Genomic DNA, 15,846 nt, shown 5'->3' on the forward strand with positions numbered 1-15,846 from the left:
TCGGATTCCTGGGTTGCAGCAGGCGCACCCATCTCTGGTGTGTTGTGTGTCTCTTCCTGGAAGCTGATCTCTGACTGTGACCCTCCCGGTGGATATCAACCATCCAGAATCCCAGGAAGTCTTGGTTAGAAACTGCAAGCCCGTTCAGTTTGGTAGGGGATGCCGTCTCTGGGGCCAAATTTGCCCCTTTCCGGCTCTGGCTGGCACCGCCTGCCCCCTGCCTCCGGCAGGGGATGGGCCGGTCGCAGCCTTCTAGCTCTCCTTTGGTATTTGCTCAGTCCTTTGTTCTGTGAGCTGGCCAACAGTGTCTTAGGTTAGGGCTTTTTGCAAGATAGTTCTCCCTTCTTTTTTTTTCTCTCTCTCTCTCTGGCTATCCCACAGTTTAGGTTGCTATCTCATGTTAGCTCCTTCAGATTGCCCTCAGGGAATTCAGGTCTGATCCTTACCCTAAGCAGTGCAGCCCACTCCTCCCCGTTCAGCCCCCACTTGCTGGTGGCAGATGCGAGCGTCTGGGGTACTTCTCTGCTGGGAGTTGCCCTTAGGCATGTAATCTGTGGGGTTTATTTTACTTCATTTTTTTTCCTCTCGGTTATGTTGCCCTCCAAGATTCCAAAACTCCCCACAGACCTGCCGGTGAGAGGGTTTCCTGGTGTTTGGAAACTTCTCCTCTTTTAAGATTCCCTTCCCGGGACGGATCTCTGACCCTAACTCTTTTGTCTCTCTCTTTATCTTTTATATTTTTCCTACCTCCTTTCAAAGACAATGGGTTGATTTTATGGGTGCCTGATGTACTCTGCCAGCATTAAAAAATTGTTTTGTGGATTTTGCTCAGCGTTCAAATGTTCTTTCGATGAATTTGTGGGGGAGAAAGTGGTCTCCCAGTCCTATTCCTCTGCCATCTTAGGACCGCCCCCTGTGCATTAATTTTGTATCCTACAACTTTACTGAGTACATTGATGAGCTCTAGTAGTTTTCTAGCAGCATTTTTTATGTATAGTATCATGTCATCTGCAAACAGTGACAGTTTTACTTCTTCAGAATCACATTTTTCTTAATATTTTGAGATAAACTAATCCAGCCAATCACACTACAACTAGTGCCATTTTGAGAGGGAGAAGCTGAGTCCCCCAAATGGTAACTTAGCTAAAGAACACTATGAACCAGTGGCTAAGGCAAGATTAGTACTGTAGGCTACTGATTCCCATCATAGTTTCCTTTCCATTTTATCTATACTTTCTCAAATGGGTTAGTACACAAAGTTCATCAACTAATAGGCATGGTTATACTGATTACAGCTGAGAAAAGCCCACATAAATTTAGTATTAGGTACATATTTGTACATATTTAGTACAAATTTTTTAGCTTCATATTTGGTAATTAATACATATTTGATAGGGGTTCCCTGATGGATCAGTGGCAAAGAATCTGCCTGCCACTGTAGGAGATCCCCTGGAGAAAGAAATGGCAACCCACTCTAGTAGTCTTGCCTGGAAAATCCCGTGGACAGAGAAGTCTGGCATTCTACGATCCTCGAGTTTGCAAAAGAGTCAGACACAACTTAATGACTAAACAAACACAACATATTTGATAATTTCTCAAACTCTGAATTTAGTTCTCCTTATAGGAGTAAAATAAAGTGTTGTCGGTAATACATAACGAGGCCGAGTAGTCATGAAAGCTCAAGCTTTGAGGATTTTTTCCTTTCCAGTTGTGAAGTTCAGTTGCTTTAATCCATCCACACATGAGTCCAAGCACTGTTATGAAATGGTTTTCACTGTAAAACTAACTGGAACATATTGCAATTAAACATGATTTAGATAACAATACCTTGCTCTCTTTCTATATATTTAAGCCCCATTTTCCTCAAATATAGAAAGATTAAGAACATGGAATAAAGATGCTACATTCCTACTAAGTTTCTGTTTTTCTTTCCTAAGTCAGTTTCCATCCTACTTTCCTCACACACTTTTGTGATCTTAAAATTATTAATGACTGTGAGGATTCTTCCAAATGTATGATACATCATGTAAATACAGTGCAAGAGATTATATCAGTAGGGATTCAACCAGAGTAATAAAAGTTGTAAACTTCAGTTCAGTAGCTCAGTCATGTCCATCTCTTTCTGACCCCATGGACTGCAGCATGCCAGGGTTCCCTATCCATCACCAACTGACAGAGCTTATTCAAACTCATGTCCATTGAGTCAGTGATGCCATCCAACCATTTCATCCTCTGTTGCCCCCTTCTCCTCCTGCCTTCAATCTTTCCCAGCATCAAGGTCTTTTCCAAGAGTCAGTTCTTCACATCAGATGGTGAAACTATTGGAGCTTCAGCTTCAGAATCAGTCCCTGCAACGAATACTCAGGACTGATTTCCTTTAGGATTGACAGGCTGGATCGCCTTGCAGTCCAAGGGACTCTCAAGAGTCTTTGACAACACCACAGTTCAAAAGCATCAATCTTCGGTGTTCAGCTTTCTTTACAGTTCAACTCTCATATCCATACATGACTACTGGAAAAACCATAGCATTGACTAGATGGACTTCTGTTGGCAAAATAATGCCTCTGCTTTCTAATATACTGTTTAGGTTGGTCGTTGCTTTTCTTCAAGGAGCAAGCGTCTTTTAATTAATGGCTGCAGTCACCATCTGCAGTGATTTTGGAGCCCAAGAAAATAAAATCTGTCACTGTTTCCATTGTTTCCCCCATCTACTTGACGTGAAGTGATGGAACTGGATACCATGATCTTAGTTTCCTGAATGTTGAGCTTTCAGCCAACTTTTTCACTCTCCTCTTTCACTTTCATCAAGAGGCTCTTTAGTTCTTCGCTTTCTGTCATAAAGGTGGTGTCATCTGCATATCTGAGGTTATTAATATTTCTCCTGGCAATCTTGATTCCAGCTTGTGCTTCCTCCAGCCCAGCATTTCACATGATGTACTCTGCATAAAAGTTAAATAAGCACGGTGACAATATACAGCCTTGACGTACTCTTTCCCTGATTTGGAACCAGTCTATTGTTCCATGTCCAGTTCTAACTGTTGCTTCTTGACCTGCATAGATTTCTCAGGAGACAGGTCAAGTGGTCTGGTATTCCCATCTCTTTAAGAATTTTCCACAGTTTGTTGTGATCCACATAGTCAAAGGCTTTGGCATAGTCAATAAAGCATAAGTAGATGTTTTTCTGGAGTTCTCTTGCTTTTTTGGTGATCCAATGGATGTTGCCAATTTGATCTCTGGTTCCTCTGCCTTCTCTAAATCTGGCTTGAACATTTGGAGGCTCATGGTTCACATACTGTTGAAGCTTGGCTTGAAGAATTTTGAGCATTACTTCGCTAGCATGTGAGATGAGTGCTCTTGTGTGGTAGTTTGAACATTTCTTTGGCATTACCTTTCTTTGGGACCAGAATGAAAACTGATCTTTTTCCAGCCCTGTGGCCACTGCTGAGTTTCCAAATTTCCTGGCATTTTGAGTGCAGCACTTTAACAGCATCATCTTTCATGATTTGAAATAGCTCAACTGGAATTCCATCACCTCCACTAACTTTGTTTGTAGTGATGCTTTCCAAGGCCCACTTGACTTTACATTCCAGGATGTCTGGCTCTAGATGAGTGATCACACCATCATGATTATCTTGGTCATGAAGATCTTTTTTGTACAGTTCTTCTGTGTATTCTTGCCACCTCTTCTTAATATCTTCTGCTTCTCTTAGGTCCACACCATTTCTGTCCTTTATCGAGCCCATCTTTGCATGAAATATTCCCTTGGTATCTCTCATTTTCTTGATGAGATCTCTAGTCTTTCCCATTCTGTTCTTTTCCTCTATTTCTTTGCATTGATCGCTGAAGAAGGCTTTCTTATCTCTTCTTGCTATTCTTTGGAACGCTGCATTCAGATGCTTATATCTTTCCTTTTCTCCTTTGCTTTTCACTTCTCTTCTTTTCACAGTTATTTGTAAGGCCTCCCCAGACAGCCATTTTGCTTTTTTGCATTTCTTTTCCATGGAGATGGTCTTGATCCCTGTCTCCTGTACAATGTCACTAACCTCTGTCCATAGTTCATCAGGCACTCTGTCTATCACATCTAGTCCCTTAAATCTATTTCTCACTTCCACTGTATAATCATAAGGGATTTGATTTAGGTCATACCTGAATGGTCTAGCAGTTTTCCCTAGTTTCTTCAATTTAAGTCTGAATTTGGCAATAAGAAGTTCATGAACTAAGCCACAGTCAGCTCCTGGTCTTGTTTTTGTTGACTGTTTAGAGCTTCTCCATCTTTGGCTGCAAAGAATGTAATCAATCTGATTTTGGTGTTGACCATCTGGTGATGTCCATGTGTACAGTCTTCTCCTGTGTTGTAGGAAGAGGGTGTTTGCTATGACCAGTGCATTTTCTTGGCAAAACTCTATTAGTCTTTGCCCTGTTTCATTCCATATTCCTAGGCCAAATTTGCCTGTTACTCCAGGTGTTTCTTGACTTCTTACTTTTGCATTCCAGTCCCCTATCATGAAAAGGACATCTTTTTTGGGTGTTAGTTCTAAAAGGTCTTGTAGGTCTTCATAGAACCATTCAACTTCAGCTTCTTCAGCATTACTCGTTGGGGCATAGACTTGGATTACGGTGATATTGAATGGTTTGCCTTGGAAACGAACAGAGATCATTCTGTCATTTTTGAGATTGCATCCAAGTACTGCATTTTGGACTCTTTTCTTGATCATGATGGCTACTCCATTTCTTCTGAGGGATTCCTACCTGCAGTAGTAGATATGATGGTCATCTGAGTTAAATTCACCCATTCCAGTCCATTTTAGTTCTCTGATTCCTAGAATGTTGACGTTCACACTTGCCATCTCTCGTTTGACCACTTCCAATTTGCCTTTATTCATGGACCTGACATTCCAGGTTCCTATGCTATATTGCTCTTTATAGCATCGGACCGTGCTTCTATTACCAGTCACATCCACAGCTGGGTATTGTTTTTGCTTTGGCTCCATCCTTTCATTCTTTCTAGAGTTATTTCTCCACTGATCTCCAGTAGCATATTGGGCACCTACTGACCTGGGGAGTACCTCTTTCAGTATCCTATCATTTTGCCTTTTCATACTGTTCATGGGGTTCTCAAGGCAAGAATACTGAAGTGGTTTGCCATTTCCTTCTCCAGTGGACCACATTCTGTCAGACCTCTCCACAATGACCCGCCTGTCTTGGGTGGCCTCATGGGCATGGCTTAGTTTCATTGAGTTAGACAAGGCTGTGGTCCTAGTGTGATTAGATTGACTAGTTTTCTGTGAGTATGGTTTCAGTGTGTCTGCCTTCTGATGCCCTCTTGCAACACCTACCATCTTACTTGGGTATCTCTTACCCTGGACATGGGGTATCTCTTCACGGCTGCTCCAGCAAAGCGCAGCCACTGCTTCTTACCTTGGAAGAGGGGTATCTCCTCACTGCCACCCCTCCTGACCTTTAACGTGGAATAGCTCCTCTAGGCCCTCCTGTGCCCGTACAGCCACCGCTCCTTGGTCGTGGGGTTGCTCCTCCCAGCCGCCGCCCCTGGTGACCATATAGAACTGTATGAGAGATTTCAACGTTTTCAAGACCACTTGGGGAAAGTGGAACCATCTAAGCTGAAATTCTCTTTTTCTAGCACCTAAATTTCACCAGTTGAATAACAATACTTGTGAGGTCAAATGGGAATCTTTGAAGCCAATAAATGGAGATTCCGTAGTTTACAGTCTTCAGCTCATCAGTGGAAGAGGAACTGACCTGGTAAATTCTTATAAATTTTGTCTTTGTAATTTGTAGATTTACATCCTTCTGGAGACTGAGCTCTTGTCAAAGAGTACAATATTCTTTTATGATGTTGAAAGTAACTAAATCTTATCCAAAAATCCTATCTGGTCCTAAATATTTATGTACATTCTACTTACTTGGGAACAACTTGTTTATGTATTTAACTTAATATTATTGGATGTAGTTATTTTTAGATTCCACTGACCATAAGCCCAAGCCATTTCAAACCAACTGCAATTTAAAGTTTAACAGTTACAAGTCTTTGTTATTTGTTACACTGAAGAAAATTACACCTAAATAGTACTGGGTTCTCAAGATATTAGAGACTGTAACAGTAAACTTTTATTTTGTTGTGAACATATTCATGCAATGTTTCCTGTTGTCAAAAACTTTTTGTTTTTGGTAAGAAAATATAATTTTAATTTTGAGTCTTTTTCATTTAGATTTACAAAGGACCAAACACATCGTTCTCCTTTTCCAACTTTCTCACAAATTCACATTACCGCTTCAAAGTCTGCGCTGGACGTCAATATCAGAATTCTGCTGGGATACAAGAGCTCTGGGGACAATGTAGCCCAAGTGCTCTCTTCTCAACCTATAAGCAACAGCCAGGGCCTGGCAAAGATGTTAGAGGAAGGCAGGGAAGCAGCCCTAGTGAAGAGAAACATGAAAAGCCCAAGATAGAGATGAGTGATGATACCTTGGTTCTGATGCTTGTGATAGGATTTGCACTAATTGCCATTCAATGTGCTGCTATGATCCAGTACCTGTTTATCAACTAATCTATTTTTACACATTTTCTACTTTTTTAGAAAGTTCTAAAACAAATTACATCTAATATAGAAATTGCTAGATGCATCTCAGTTCTTAAAAGTAAATCTTATTGGGTAGAAATCCTTATGAATTTTTATCTGACATCAAAAGAACTGCCTTCAAGAAATTCATTTTTAATTTAAAAAAAAGAGAAATTCATTGTGGCAGTAGAAGAGACATTTTTAGAAAACAAGTATATTTTAAATTTGAGAATTTTAGCAACACTCCACTATTATGTAAAATGACCTAAAACCTCTCTTGAAAACTATTCCGTCTTAATTTTTCAAATGAATATTTTGCAAAGTTTTAAGAGTTATGAGAGGATAAAAGCATTTCAGAATTTTATACAGAACCAAGTTGTAAAAATCAATTCTACATGTCAACTTACATTCATTTGAAATAATAAAAAGTATCTACCAACTTTATGTACTGTACTGTAATTTTTTCAAGGTAACATACTCAGCTGTTTGGCTTGTGCTCTGGTAATTACTTTGATAGTGGGAAAGTAGTAATTTACAGCACTTTGGGAGTAGAAGTAGGGAAGTAGGAAGCCATTTTATATCATTCTAAGCTCTTTCAAATATACCCAGTGCTGATTATTCTGTAACTGGAATAATTAAACATGATACATATGATTATTCATATTTTACATGGAATATTTAAATGATTTATTCTCAAAATTGATGCATTCATATTTATTTCTAGTTATAAATGAAGCATCTCTCTCTATTCTCACAATCTTTCAGGAGCTGTTTTGGCCATCTTGCAAAGGAGATGCCACCCTCTCCAAAGAATATTTCTTACCTTTATTGAAAATGTTTAAACATTATCTCTATTTCAGTTTGCTCTTTGTGTTTCAAAAATGAAAATCATAAGCTGGCCCATTTTCACATCAGCTAATTTTGGCATACCCATTTCACTGATATGTGGTATGTTACAGAAAATTTATTTAGGTGGTTGCTGTTCAATTTAGAGCTTGATGTATTGTTTAAATATGAAAAACATAAAACAGTTTTCTTCAAAAGTAAATTGTGATACAATATTAATCCACATTCTAAAAGAATATTACCTTCATATTTTAACTTTAAAGAATACTAAAAATGAAAATTTTAATGTAGTAACTTGTTATATATACCACAGAAATAATATTTAAACCCTATTTTAAAAATATATCTTATCAGTCTTTCTTCACCTACAAGCAAACATTTCCTTAAAGTTTTACCTAGTGGAAAATATTTTAAAGGTGTATTTAAAATCTTACCTATATAGTAATTTGCTTTTAATGGAAAATGGAAAATTCTCTCAATTTAGAATACCTTGTGAGATTGATTTCTTGAGAAATCTGTATGCAGGTCAGGAAGCAACAGTTAGAACTGGACATGGAACAACAGACTGGTTCCAAATAGGAAAAGGAGTACATCAAGGCTGTATATTGTCACCCTGCTTATTTAACTTTTATGCAGAGTACATCATGAGAAACGCTGGACTGGAAGAAACACAAGCTGGAATCAAGATTGCCGGGAGAAATATCAATAACCTCAGATATGCAGATGACACCACCCTTATGGCAGAAGGTGAAGAGGAGCTAAAAAGCCTCTTGATGAAAGGGAAAGTGGAGAGTGAAAAAGTTGGCTTAAAGCTCAACATTCAGAAAACGAAGATCATGGCATCTGGTCCCATCACTTCATGGGAAATAGATGGGGAAACAGTAGAAACAGTGTCAGACTTTATTTTTGGGGGGGCTCCAAAATCACTGCAGATGGTGACTGCAGCCATGAAATTTAAAGATGCTTACTCCTTGGAAGAAAAGTTATGACCAACCTAGATAGCATATTCAAAAGCAGAGACATTACTTTGCCGACTAAGGTCCATCTAGTCAAGGCTATGGTTTTTCCAGTAGTCGTGTATCAATGTGAAAGTTGGACTGTGAAGAAGGCTGAGAGCCGAAGAATTGATGCTTTTGAACTGTGGTGTTGGAGAAGATTCGTGAGAGTCCCTTGGACTGCAAGGAGATCCAACCAGTCCATTCTGAAGGAGATCAGCCCTGGGATTTCTTTGCAGGGAATGATGTTAAAGCTGAAACTCCAGTACTTTAGCCACCTCATGTCAAGAGTTGACTCATTGGAAAAGACTTTGATGTTGAAAGGGATTGGGGGCAGGAGGAGAAGGGGATGACAGAGGATGAGATGGCTGGATGGCGTCACTGACTCGATGGACGTGAATCTGAGTGAACTCCGGGAGTTGGTGATGGACAGGGAGGCCTGGCGTGCTGCAATTCATGGGGTTGGAAAGAGTCAGACACGACTGAGTGACTGAACTGAACTGAACTGAACTGAACTGAATTGAACTGTGAGATTGATAATTAAACTGAATACACTTTAATTAAACTGAATACACTTTTTACTGCTAAAAGTAAATGTTTTGCAGCTTGTATATTCCATATACCTACGTTCATCAAACTAATGTAGAACCTAAAATTTACACTTATTAAAGTATTACTATCATAAGAAAAATTTTAAATACCAATAAAAAATAACAAAATTGTTCCCCTGCTATTTTTGAAATGGGACTTGTACAAGTTTATTTATTTGGAATAATTATCCCCTTGATATTACATATTTATCTCCACCCAAAGAAACTAGAAAAATTAAAACCAATTCAAGATGTCTTTTTAAAAATTTATTTATTTTTATTGAAGGATAATTGCTTTACAATATTCTGTTGGTTTCTGCTATAAATTAACATCAATCAGCCATAGGTATAAATATGTCCCCTCCCTCTTGAACCTCCTCCCACCTCCCACCCACCTGACCCCTCAAGGTTGTCACAGAGCACTGGACTTGGGCTCCCTGCATCATACAGCAAAATCCCACCGGATATCTAATTTTACATGTGGTAATGTATATTGTTCAATGCTACTCTCTCAAGTCTTCCCACCCTCTCCTTTCCACCTTGTGTCCACAACTCTGTTCTCTTTGTCTGCATCTCCATTGCTGCCCTTCAGATAGGTTCATCAGTACCATCTTTCTAGAGTCCATATATATCTAGATGTCTTTAACTGGCTGTTACAACATTGTTTTATAAATCTTGTTTCTGACTTCTTTCTAATTCTAGGGCATTGTATATTCTGAATATCAGAAGAATAAGGTTCTAGTCTCATCTCTGCTACTAACAAATTGTATGACCTCAAGAAAACCCACAAAAATAAACTCAAATGGATTAAAGACTTAAATGTAGGGCCAGAAACTATAAAACTCTTAGAGGAAAACATAGGCAGAACACTTTTTAACATAAATTGCAGCAAGATCCTTTAACCTACCTCCTAGAGTAATGGAAAACAAAAACAAATGAAAACTAATTAAATTTAAAAGCTTTGCATAGCAAAGGAAACTATAAACAAGGTGAAAAGACAATAATCAAAATAGGATAAAATATTTGGAAATAAAGCAACTGACAATGGATTAATCTGCAAAATACACAAGCAGCTCATGCAGCTTAATATAAAAAAAGAACAACTCAATAAAAAAGAGGGCAGAAGACCTAAACAGACATTTCTCCAAAGAAGACATGCTGATGGCTAATAAACACATGAAAAAGTGCTCAGCATCACTCATTATTAGAGAAATACAAATAAAAACTACAATGAGGTATCACCTCACACAGGTCAGAATGACCATCATCAAAATATCTACAAACCATAAATGCTGGAGAGGATGTGGAGAAAAGGGAACCCTCTTACATTGTTGGTGGGAATGTAAAGTGATAAAACCACTATGGAGATTCCTTTAAAAACTAGGATATTGATGTATGGCAGAAGCCAACACAATATTATAAAGCAACTCTCCTCCAATTTTAAAAAAAAATTTTTAAATGGGAATAAAGCTACCATATGACCAGCAATCCCACTCCTTGGCATACACCCTGAGAAAACCATAATTCAAAAAGACACATACATCCCAATGTGTCTATTTGATACACTCTAATACTTAGGCTCTAATGCAAACAACTGACTCCTTGGAAAAGACCCTGATGCTGGGAAAGATTGAAGGCAGGAGGAGAAGGGGACAATAGAGGATGAGATGGTTGGATGGCATCACCAAGTAGATGGACATGAGTTTAAGCAAGCTCCGGGAGTTGGTGGTGGACATAGAAGCGTGGTGTGCTCCAGTCCATGGGGTCACAAAGAGTCGGACATGACTGAGTGACTGAACTGAGCTGATCCCAATGTTCACTGCATCACTATTTACAATAGCCAGGACATGGAAGCAACCTAGATGTCCATCGTCAGATGAATGGATAAAGACGTTATGGTACATATATACAATGGAATATTACTCAGCCATAAAAAGGAATGAATTTCAATCAGTTGAACTGAGGTGGATGAACCTAGAACCTGTTATAGAGTGAAGTAAGTCAGAAAGAGAAAAACAAATATTGTATATTAATGCATATATATGGAATCTAGAGTAGTGGTACTGATTAACTTATTTGCATGGCAGGAATAGAATCACAGACATAGAGAATGGACTTGTGGATACAGTAGGGGAAAGAGAGGGTGGGATAAATCGAGAGAGTAGCACTGACATACATACACTACCATGTGTAAAATAGATAACTAGGAAGAAGATTCTGTATAAAACGGGGAGCTCAGCTTGGTACTCTGTGATGACCTAGAGGGGTGGGATGCGGAGTTGGGAGGAAGACTCAAGAGGGAGGGGATATATGTATACTTATACCTGATTTGCACTGTTGTATAGCAGAAACCAACATAATATTGTAAAGCATTTATCCTCCAATTAAATTTTTTTAAAGAATGGAATAACAACAAGATCCTACTGCATAGCACAGGGAACTATATTCAATATCCTCTGATAAACCATAATGGAAAAGAATATGAGAAAGTATGCATATGTATGTGTATAACTAAGTCACTTTGCTGTACAGCAGTAAATAACACAACAGTGTAATTCAACTATGTATGCATGCTAAGTCACTTCAGTCATGTCCGACTCTTTGTGATCCAGTGGAACTATAATCAATTTTTTTTTAAGTTTTTTGATGTGGGCCATTTTTAAAGTCTTTATTGAATTTGTTACAACACTGCTTCTGTTTTGTGTTTTGGTGTTTTGGCCACAAGGCATGTGGTATCTTGGTTCCCTAACCAAGGGTCGAACCTGCACCCCCTGCATTGGAAGGCAAAGTCTTAACCACTGGACCACCAGGGAAGTCCCTATAATTGATTTTTAAAAGGGAAAAAAGAAAACCCTTTCCCCTCTATAAGCATCAACTGTATAAAATATTAATAAATAAAACTTACAGGTAGATGATCTTTAAAGTTCTTTTCACATCTAAGAGTCTATCCTGATACATCAACTATAATGCTGGTATACTAAACTCAAGCAGATTAAGTCAGTAATCCCACATAGAGGTAGACAAATAGCAATTAGGCAGAGTCATGAAGAACAGTAGACACCTAATAGGTACCATCTTGGGTCCAATTCACTGGAGTCCCTATTCTTTAGAGGACCCCAGATTTGCCCTGCCTATTTTTATCTTCTTTCTTCTATACCACTGAAAAACCAAAAATCTCCATAACATTTCAGCTATTTTCTTACCCATGCAGCAAACCTATAGCTGCTTCTTGATTGTCTAAGAACTGTTTACTGCTCACTACCTGAGAAAATAGAAGTGTGAAGAGATCCCATCAGTGAATGTCTTTCTTCTTAAAGCACATAATTGCCCAAGATGTGAGCAAAGAAAAGCTCATGAAAAGTAGTTCTTGGTAGAAATCAGATGATGTCAACAACCAACTCAAGCACATGTTCATGCCCCTTGGGGGTTCTCACATTTGTCCCACAGATATGCATTGCTTCCCCTTTAATACATGTACCAGATTTAGATTAAAACCCACTTTCTGGGTTAACTATAAACAGGCACAACAGATCTTACTAGGGTGATGAAACTGTTCCAAAATTGTATTAAGGTGATAACTGCATAACTTGGTAAGTTTATTAAAAATTACTGAATTGGATGCAGTAGGGATGGATTGAGAGTTTGAGATTAGCTGATGCAAAGTCTTATATATAGAATGAATAAGCAACAAGGTCTTACTGTATAGCACAGGGAACTAGATTCAATATCCTATGAAAAACCATAATGGAAAAGAATATGAAAAAGAATATATATGTGTGTAACTGAATCACTTTGATGTACATCAGAAACTAACACAACATTGTAAATCAGCTATACTTCAATAAAATAAACCTTAAAAAACATTGAACTGTATGCTTAAAATGAGTTAATTTTATGTTATGTAAATTACACCTCAAAATGTTATTTACAAACAACCTTACTATATGACCGGGCTTCCCTGGTGGCTCATACAGTAAAGAATCTGTCTGCATTGCAGATGACATAATTCTCTACATAGAAAACTCTAAAGATACCACCAGAAAATTACTAGAGCTAATCAATGACTATAGTAAAGTTGCAGGATATAAAATTAATACACAGAAATTTCTTGCATTTCTATATGGCAAAACCACTACAATGTTGTAATTAGCCTCTACTTAAAATAAATAAAAATAAATAAATTAAAATTTTTTAAAAAAAGCTTTTGCACAACGAAGGAAACTATAAGCAAAGTGAAAAGACAGCCTTCAGAATGGGAGAAAATAATAGCAAATGAAGCAACTGACAAAGAATTAATCTCAAAAATATACAAGCAGCTTCTGCAGCTCATTTACAGAAAAATAAATGACCCAATCAAAAAACGGGCCAAAGGACTAAATGGAAATTTCTCCAAAGAAGATATACAGATGGCTAACAAACACATGAAAAGATACTCAACATCACTCATTATCAGAGAAATGCAAATCAAAACCACAATGAGGTACCATCACACGCTGGTCAGAATGGCTGCTATCAAAAAGTCTACAAACATCAAACCTGGACTGGCGATTCATTTCATATATGATATTATACATGTTTTGAGGGAGGGGGGTTCAGGACGGGGAACACGTGTATACCTGTGGCAGATTCATGTTGACGTATGGCAAAAACCGATACAATATTGTAAAGTAATTAACCTCCAATTAAAATAAATAAATTTATATTTTAAAAGTCTACAAACAATAAATGCTGGAGAGGGTGTGGAGAAAAGGGAACCCGCTTACACTGTGGTGGGAATGCAAACTAGTACAGGCACTATGGAGAACAGTGTGGAGATTCCTTAAAAAACTGAAAATAGAACTGCCATATGACCCAGCAATCCCACTGCTGGGCATACACACTGAGGAAACCAGAACTGAAAGAGACACATGTACCCCAATGTTCATCGCAGTACTGTATACAAGAGCCAGGACATGGAAGCAACCTAGATGTCCATCGGCAGATGAATGGATAAGAAAGTTGTGGTACATATTCACAATATAGAATATTATTCAGCTATTAAAAAGAATGCATTTGAATCAGTTCTAATGAGGTAGATGAAACTGGAGCCTATTATACAGTGTGAAGTAAGTCAGGAAAAAAACACACCAATACAGTATATTAATGCATATATGTGGAATTTAGAAAGACAGTAATGATGACCCTATATGTGAGACAGCAAAAGAGACATAAATGTAAATTAAGAACAGACTTTTGGACTCTGTGGGAAAAGGCGAGGGTGGGATGATTTGAAAGAATACCATTGAAACATGTATATTATCATATGTAAAATAGATGACCAGTGCAAGTTCAATGCATGAAGCAGGGCACTCAAAACCGATGCTCTGGGACAACCCAGAGAGATGGGGTGGAGAGGGAGGTGGGAGGAAGGTTTAGGATGGGGGACATGTGCACCCATGGCTGACTCATGTCGATGTATGGCAAAAACCACCACAATGTTGTAATTAGCCTCCAATTAAAATAAATTAATTTTTAAAATAAAAAAATAATAAATGACAGGGCTTTGAGTGTGAGAACAGCTGACCAAATGCCTGCTGGGTAGAGAGCAGGCTATAGGTTAGAGTTGCCAGATTTAGCAAATAAAAATAGGGAACACTAAAAATGTAAACTCCCAGATGTTCAAGCTGGTTTTAGAAATGGCAGAGGAACCAGAGATCAAATCGCCAACATCTGATGGATCATGGAAAAAGCAAGAGAGTTTCAGAAAAACATCTATTTCTGCTTTATTGACTATGCCAAAGCCTTTGACTGTGTGGATCACAATAAAATGTGCAAAATTCTGAAAGAGATGGGAATACCAGAGCATCTGACCTGCCTCTTGAGAAACCTATATGCAGGTTAGGAAGCACCAGTTAGAACTGGACATGGAACAACAGACTGGTTCCAAATAGGAAAAGGAGTACGTCAAGGCTGTATATTGTCACCCTACTTATTTAACTTATATGCAGAGTATATCATGAGAAATGCTGGGCTGGAGGAAGCACAAGCTGAAATCAAGATTGCCAGGAGAAATATCAATAACCTCAGATATGCAGATGACACCACCCTTATGGCAGAAAGTGAAGAGGAACTAAAAAGCCTCTTCAGTTCAGTTCAGCTCAATCACTCAGTCATGTCCAACTCTTTGCGACCCCATGAATCACAGCACGCCAGACCTCTCTGTCCATCAGCATCTCCCGGAGTTCATTCAGACTCACGTCCATCGAGTCCGTGATGCCATCCAGCCATCTCATCCTGGGTCATCCCTTTCTCCTCCCGCCCCTAATCTCTCCCAGCATCAGAGTCTATTCCAATGAGTCAACTCTTTGCATGAGGTGGCCAAAGTACTGGAGCTTCAGCTTTAGCATCATTCCTTCCAAAGAAATACCAGGGTTGATCTCCTTCAGAATGGATTGGTTGGATCTCCTTGCAGTCCAAGGGACCCTCAAGAGTCTTCTCCAACACCACAGTTCAAAAGCATCAGTTCTTCAGCGCTCAGCCTTCTTCACAGTCCAACTCTCACATCCATACATGACCACAGGAAAAACCATAGCCTTGACTAGACGGACCTTAGTCGGCAAAGTAATGTCTCTGCTTTTCAATATGCTATCTAGGTTGGTCATAACTTTTCTTCCAAGGAGTAAGCATCTTTTAATTTCATGGATGCAATAACCATCTGCAGTGATTTTGGAGACCCCCAAAATAAAGTCTGACACTGTTTCCACTGTTTCCCCATCTATTTCCCATGAAATGATGGGACCAGATGCTATGATATTCGTTTTCTGAATGTTGAGTTTTAAGCCAACTTTTTCACTC

At 38.6% G+C, this 15,846-nt stretch overlaps 1 protein-coding gene across 1 annotated transcript in view; it reads left to right on the forward strand.

The window, feature by feature from the left end:
- Positions 1-6,569, forward strand: part of LOC138071759 (fibronectin type III domain containing protein 3C1-like) — a 55,930-nt gene extending 49,361 nt beyond the window's left edge. The window contains exons 25-26 of the mRNA XM_068963193.1: positions 5,642-5,763; positions 6,231-6,569. Coding sequence (XP_068819294.1) covers positions 5,642-5,763; positions 6,231-6,569 — 461 coding nt within the window. The remainder of the gene's footprint in view (positions 1-5,641; positions 5,764-6,230) is intronic.
- The last annotated feature ends 9,277 nt before the right edge of the window (positions 6,570-15,846 follow it).

This window comes from Capricornis sumatraensis, chromosome X (assembly GCF_032405125.1).
Source record: "Capricornis sumatraensis isolate serow.1 chromosome X, serow.2, whole genome shotgun sequence".
Lineage (NCBI taxonomy): Eukaryota > Metazoa > Chordata > Mammalia > Artiodactyla > Bovidae > Capricornis > Capricornis sumatraensis.